General features: G+C 39.1%; 2 protein-coding genes across 4 annotated transcripts in view; one reads left to right on the top strand and one right to left on the bottom strand.

The window, feature by feature from the left end:
- The window catches only part of LOC118426356 (intraflagellar transport protein 43 homolog A-like), a gene marked incomplete in the record, with an annotated part of 11455 nt that extends 5395 nt beyond the window's left edge, over window positions 1–6060 (bottom strand). Inside the window, 6 exon segments of the mRNA XM_035835689.1 lie at window positions 1595–1644; window positions 2520–2552; window positions 3048–3053; window positions 4691–4761; window positions 5412–5522; window positions 5874–6060. Coding sequence (XP_035691582.1) covers window positions 1595–1644; window positions 2520–2552; window positions 3048–3053; window positions 4691–4761; window positions 5412–5522; window positions 5874–5918 — 316 coding nt within the window.
- Window positions 6061–6248: 188 nt separating this feature from the next.
- The window catches only part of LOC118426326 (serine/threonine-protein phosphatase PP1-beta catalytic subunit-like), a 25286-nt gene continuing 24637 nt past the window's right edge, over window positions 6249–6897 (top strand). For 2 of the 3 annotated variants that reach the window (XM_035835647.1, XM_035835639.1), the window contains exon 1: window positions 6304–6367. In XM_035835647.1, coding sequence (XP_035691540.1) covers window positions 6319–6367 — 49 coding nt within the window. In that variant the 5' untranslated portion in view covers window positions 6304–6318. Of the gene's footprint in view, window positions 6368–6897 lie in introns of all 3 variants that reach the window. The other variant, XM_035835653.1, reaches the window with a different exon arrangement.

The raw sequence follows: 6897 nt of genomic DNA, 5'->3' as shown, positions 1-6897 counted from the left end.
ATTACTGCACCTCACTCACATCTCCCCGTGTCAGCAGGTCAGGCAGTTGGGTGGTAAGATATGAAATGATGCATAAAGAAATGAGGCTTATAACTCACATTAAAGGGAGAGTTCGTAGGCCATGGTGGGAAATAGCAGCCTTTATCTAACACTGTGATAATGGGACAATCCAAAATGTCCCCTGCACACAGCCTTGACCCAGGGTGAAACACATTCCAAACATGTCAATGTGAGAAGTTAAGAAGCCAGCCGTGCCAAAAAAATTTTCCCTTTTGATGCTGGTGATCAGAACAGAAAAGTTCTTGTTCTCCTTGTTCTGAACAAATTACAAAAGAAGGTACACACCCCGAGGAATACTCAGCATATTGATTATCTAACTGCACATATTTCACACCTCCTTAGGACCCTTTTATCCTTCCTACTGAATCTGCAAATTAATTCCACCTATTGGATTGCCTGCCTACCACGTCTCCGATAGAAGTCTCCTTAGTTCTGCTTCAGAGCCTGGAAGTGAAGAGACCCCATCTACAGTGGGTTCATGATGTGAGCTCCCCTCAAGTCTACCATGAAATAACAGTAGAAGTGTTTGGCAGGAGATGGGGGATGCATGTCCAACTGTCTGACATTTGGTCAATGGCAGCCCCCACCTCTGTGCATTACTGATGGTGCTAGGCTCCCTGACTACATGGGCTGTCTGTCTATCATCACAGCAACATCCAACATTAGAGAGAACTAACCAGGGAATCGGGGGATTGGTTTTATGCAGCTTAGCTGGACGGCAATCCTCACATCAAATTGAGAATGTGCGCACCAGATATTTGAAAAGTTAGATGTTATCAACAACTGGTGAGTACATGTACACCGCCAGAATTACTCATGTTGGTAGTCATTTTGAGAATTAACAGATTATGTGAAAAAAATGCAGTGGGGATCTTCTGATATAGTTTACAATTAAACACTATCCTCTGTTCCTTATATTTTGGAGGACTTATTTGAAAATCACTTTTACAACACTACACTTGGAAGACTTCTTCTTTAAAAATCAAATATGGATGAAGTGGTATCCAATTGCAATGTGTAAAATTGTCAGCCGTATATAAGGATCATAGCTAGATCAACTAGGAATGTTTCCAAGTCATCACACAAAGTAATGAGGTTTTCCCTGATGTTGTGGACCCAAGGGTCTGATTCTTGAGCATTCTGTAAGATCCAAAACACTACAGGTCCTAAAAATAACATTTCCTCCAATAGCAACATAAATACCAGACCTCTTCATCAAATAGGACTCAAATTAAATTACAGCATACAGAAGAGGTGTGTCTCTGCTCCTGAGTGTAATTACACATACTGGGTACCCTAAAATATCCTAGTTATTGCCATTTACAGATAAGTGCCAGTAGGACACTTCAAGACAAGCTGCCTACATGAGCTGCTACATCTACAACTTGCACGTCATAAACATACAAGACGTCCTACTAGTCTATGTAATAGTTTTGTGATATTGCACCATTCTGTAGTACAATGTGTAATATCATCTGCACAGACATAGAGTATATCTACAGTAGTACAGGGCTGCTGTAATCAGGAGGCTCACCCTCATCAGAGTCATCCCTCCGCGGTGGCGAGTCGGACCGCAGACGGGCGCTGGGGTGGAACAAAAATGGCTTTAATCAAACACTGAATTAAACTCCACGGGACACAACAAACTTCACTGTAATGGTTTAATCCACTAACACCTTTTACTAATGAGCAGTCCTGGAAATGTAGGTCTGACATTTGGCTGTGATTTATCTTCTTCAGGCCTCAACTTTCTTTTAATTTTTTGACAAAGCTATTCATTATAATCTCTGAGAACTTTTTCATGTTGATGTTTTCTTTCTGAAAGTTTTAACCATGCAGTTTTTCCAGTTCAAGTTTGCCAGTGTGACACTACCAAATACATCTCTATGTACAGTTTCAGAGATAGAAGTTATTGTGATGTTGATATAAGAGTGCAATGCAGTGTGCGACTTGATTGCAAGGTGGCAGTTCTGTGCTGAGAGAAATTTGCCACACAAGTTTTTGTACCTTTCAGTTATCATCCTCAGGAATCCATCTCTGGCATATCAGAGTTAAAAAAAAGATATTAACTATAGCTGATCAAAAATGATTCTAAAAAAACCTACTTCAACTCACCACATGTTAAAATGTACCAACTGGTCAGAATGCTACAAGGTGCATTCACATAATATGAAGATAACATTAAATGTTTTCTTAACCATATGAAGTTACTTTAAATTGTTCCCATCCTATCAAATTTTCATTGGAGAAATCATTTTACATACTTGTTGTTATTTACCTCTTAAAGATTTCAACAGGCACTACTTTGTCTATCTTAGTTGCATTCTCACATCAAATACATGCAACTGCACACCAATATTACTCCACATCACATACACTCAACCTGCAGTACATATCTTAACTGCTAGGAGGCATCAATGAGAAGGGATATAGTGGAAACAGCCAAAGTGAAAACCTACTCTTCTACTGCATCATCCATAGACTTCTTCCCCCTATAGAATGAAAACATAACACTAAATCAAATCACATGTTTTTAGAAATAATAGCTATTTTCATTAGTTTGTAAGGTATCTTCTTTAAACAGAGTACGTTCGATAAAGACTAATTCAATAGAATCAAAAATATGGTTTTTATACATGACCAAAACTACAACTGGGAAGAAGGCTAACTTACAAAAGTATGTAAAAGTTGAAGCATTAATTAAATTTACCCTCATCATTACTCTTGTCTCACTCACTTAAAGAAATACTATTGAACAGAATGGCCTTACAATATTTAAAAAAAGCAGAAATAAAGTCAAAGCATCCAAGTTCCATATCATCTGTTGTGATGAATTGATACTGTTTAAGCCATAAGATTGATTGTGTAAAGCATATACAACAAGCAGGTTTATTTCACATGCAGGAAGAATCATAATTACTATGAATTCTTCTTGGAGAAGAAATTATGACATGACCAACAAGACAACAACAATTCTTGCTACTTACTCTGGTCTACATGGTCCACAAATGAAGCATTCCCACAAAAAAGAGAAATCCATTAATGATGAGGTACTGTTACTGGTTATATGGGATGATTTTTAACACACATACATGTATGTATCACTAATGGCCACTATCAACTACATGTGTGAGGTGATGATGACAGTAATGAAAAGAAGAAGCAGAGTTATTGAAAGTTTACTTCTTTTTAAGGCTGAAGTAGACAGTAAGTAACTGCAAGTACAGTATAGTTTTATTTAAAGAAAGAAAGAGTTCTACATGAAAGAGTATAAAGCTGAGAAGGTAGAATACTGCAGTACCTTCAGCAGTTGTTAGGTCAGGAACAAAGTCTGAAAATGTGCAGCCTACACCAGTTAGATACTAGTCCTGCTACCGTCACCTAAAATAATCTACTGTCACCAACAGTCATCCGTCAAACTCTAGTCTGACATAAAGTTATTGTTACTTTTAGCCTTTAAAAATATCCCATCATATAATCAATTTCCATGGCATTACTTGGTGAGGTGACATTTGGAGTTTCTTCCTGATATATAGTAATCTTTCTAGTCTTTGTGCATTAGTCATTTGGTAGCAAAACACTTATTACCACAATTTATCCCGTATGGACTGAAAGAAGAAAAATCTTCGGATTATTGTAACAGAACACAGGGCTCGAAATACTTTTTTCTGCATACCTGCTCTGGTGCAGGTAACATTGAAAATTACCTGCACCAGACAAATTTTACCTGCACCACTCCGAATTTAGGAAGTATGGATCATACTAAAATTGTTATGGAACCATTTTTCTTTCATACTTTATAGGTGGTAATTGTGCAGTTAATAACAATCCACATACACCTACATCATAGGACATTTATGTAGAAAACCCAGTACAATCATGGACCAGTGCAGATTAGGTGCAGGTAGACACCAGAAATACCTGCACAGCTCCTATTTTACCAGCACTAACCTGCATATGCAGGTGGTATTTCGAGCCCTGGAACAGATTATAGAAGTGCTGGGGATTGTCTTTGGTGTATGCTTACATTTTGAAACATTTGGAAAAGATTTCCCTACCAGACTACAATAAGACAATTCTTTAGAACAGAATATTGGTATGTACAGTTGTTAACTGTTGTTTTTTTCACAGTGAAGGCCATTCAAGGTTAATGTGTTGGTTGTGATACACTTTATTGAAATGCAGAACAGGCATATCTGGTTACTGCTGAAACAATTTTATGCAAGTTAAATGACTGAGGGAGACAGTACATATAAGAAAGTAGCAAAGAAAAGATAAATATATAAGTCACTGGTATTGAGGAATCATGTACACCTTCTGAGACTAGAGGATAAAAAGATTCTACTAACAACAATAAAGTTTACTATAGAAAAGCAAATCAAAAGCACCAAATCAAATAAAAAGGCGTGCACTCAATAAACATAACATAAAACACCAAACAAAACATACAGCCAAAACCTGATCCTTAGAAAATCTATAAAGAAAATAGTTTTTCAGCAATAAGTAATGATAGGAGAAAAATCATAAGATGGAGGAAAACATTTGATTGTGATGGAGTAAGACTGTTGTGATGATTGACATGAGATGGTTTATGAAATATTTCCTATTCCCAACATTCGCCATTCTCTACCTTTTCTTCTCCTTGCCTGTATCGTCTGCCCAGCCTCCCTGTCGTCTGCAGGGACGCGGCGGTCCCGGGGACTGGGGCAACAAGAAAAATCAATGTATATCAATAGTACAGTGACCTCAGGACATTCCTGTGCAACAGGAGATGACCAGCTCTCACTCAAAGAAAAGTACTTACTAGTAGTCTATCATTTGTAACGGTGGGGTTCAAGTGCCACAAACTGACCATGCCAAAGGCTCTGAGCTTTTGGTGTGGTGGTTTGCGGTGCTTGGTGAGCCAGGAGAATGTTTCTACTCCTTTCATACACTGGTTTTCATGCTTACCCTGTAAGTAACAGGCTAGAAGATGTGCCACACAGGGATATCGAACTCGGAGATTTGAGGACGAAGCTTGAAAAGAAAAGGGGGAGTAGTGAAACAGTGGGATTCAAGTGCTGCCAAACTGACCACGCCAAAGGCTCTGAGATTTTGGCATGGTGGTTTGCGGTGCTGGGTTTGTGGTCTGGTGGCCCGGGTTCGTAGCAGGTTCGAATCCAAGGAGCCAGGAGACTTTCTACTCCATTTGCTTATCAAGATGCTGTTCATGACTAGAGGCTAGCACTATCGGTATTATGAGAGTCTGAATCACTGGATCACCTCAGTCCTTGGTCATACGTGATCACATGCATTGTCATAGGAACCAATAAAAGATGGGGCATGATCCAAGATGCATGAATGTCCCTTACACTGCTGCCCCCTCCAATGTCATTGCCAATGTCATCATCGTCTATTCCACCAGCGCTGTCCTCCAGTGTGAAGGCTGGAGCCGCCCTCGCCCGCCGACCTGTCCGCACCTCCTACAGAACAGAGCAAAATGTTGAGATCCTTACTCCGCAAGCTTCATTTGACTGGCTCCTAAAACATCCATGGGTAACTTTTAAATACTGAAGAGTTTTATGTTCATGATTGTCCAATAAATTGGTTACCTACACTAATTACTGCAATGCAATATATGTCATAAGGCAATGCTATAACTAATTGTGTGAAAGATTGCAAAGGGAACCCTGCAGACTACAGTATTACATCAAGTCATCAATGCATTCTTATATTTTCGGACCCCCCCCCCCCCCTAGAAAGTCCACAAATTCTTTCTTTTCCTGTGACCCTTAAGACCTTATATTAAGATCTTAAAACGTTCTTCAACTCACTCTTGGCTTGTTCTCAGTCGTCCAGTCCAATTCTTCGCCATCCATTGTGACTTGATTATTGAAAGAAGTAAATATTTCAGCTCCAACACCTGTTTTGCCCAAACTTCAAATTTTCCTCTCTGGAATGAAAGCTATACGCATGCGCCAAAATGGATGAGCCCATTTGCGAAAGAGGAGTTCAATCTCTTACATAAATCTTGCAAAAAGGCTTACAAAAATCGCTATATTTTCTGATGTCCGCTATAAAAAGCTAACGAAAGCGTTAATTAATTCTGATATCTGTGACTAACTTCCACACCTTCTTTAATAAGTGAAGACAGCATTTGTAGCGCGTAGCATTTGCTGCAATTTTTTCAAAATCTGCTAGATGCCGCTTTTGCTCCATACTGCATGCAGAACTCCTTTGGGACAATATCATCAGCTGAGATTACCCAGATGGAGCAGCATGGTGGACGCGCCGACATTTTGTTTGCCAGTTACATTATTCACAGCCAGTAGGTACCCAATCTGAGTAATGATTATGCTATAGGAATGTATAGGGAAAGGTAATATGAATGTATAGGTCATGGTAACAGCGCACTGTAGGAATGTAACTGTTATAAGGAAACTTTAGGCAAGGAGGTTGAAAAAAGGTCGAGGTAAAGAGGCTGGGTTTAAAAAAGAAGGCACTCACAGTTGAGATGAAGCATGGTACTGTTTTTGATATCACGTCCATGAAAATGCAGCTATAAAACTGTTTTTGATATCACGTCCATGAAAATGCAGCTATAACGTTAATAGTTTTGCTGGGCATGTGTGCACATGTGTGCTCGGTTCAGGTGTTCGGTTTTCTTGTACATTTTTTGAGGTTGCGGTGATACTTGGTAACGTTATGTGGATAGGTGTTGTAAGGCAAGTTCAATTTTGGGCCTCCTGGTGGGGAACCTTGGGACTGCAGCTAGACTTCCTGGTTTAGGTTTTTTATTTTATGAAACTCTGTAACTCCTTAAACTGTACCAATGCAAAAAAGCTGAATCATGAAATC

Source organism: Branchiostoma floridae, chromosome 1 (assembly GCF_000003815.2).
Source record: "Branchiostoma floridae strain S238N-H82 chromosome 1, Bfl_VNyyK, whole genome shotgun sequence".
NCBI lineage: Eukaryota > Metazoa > Chordata > Leptocardii > Amphioxiformes > Branchiostomatidae > Branchiostoma > Branchiostoma floridae.
The sequence above is the reverse complement of the archived record's forward strand: the minus strand, read 5'-3'. Positions and strand labels throughout refer to the sequence as shown.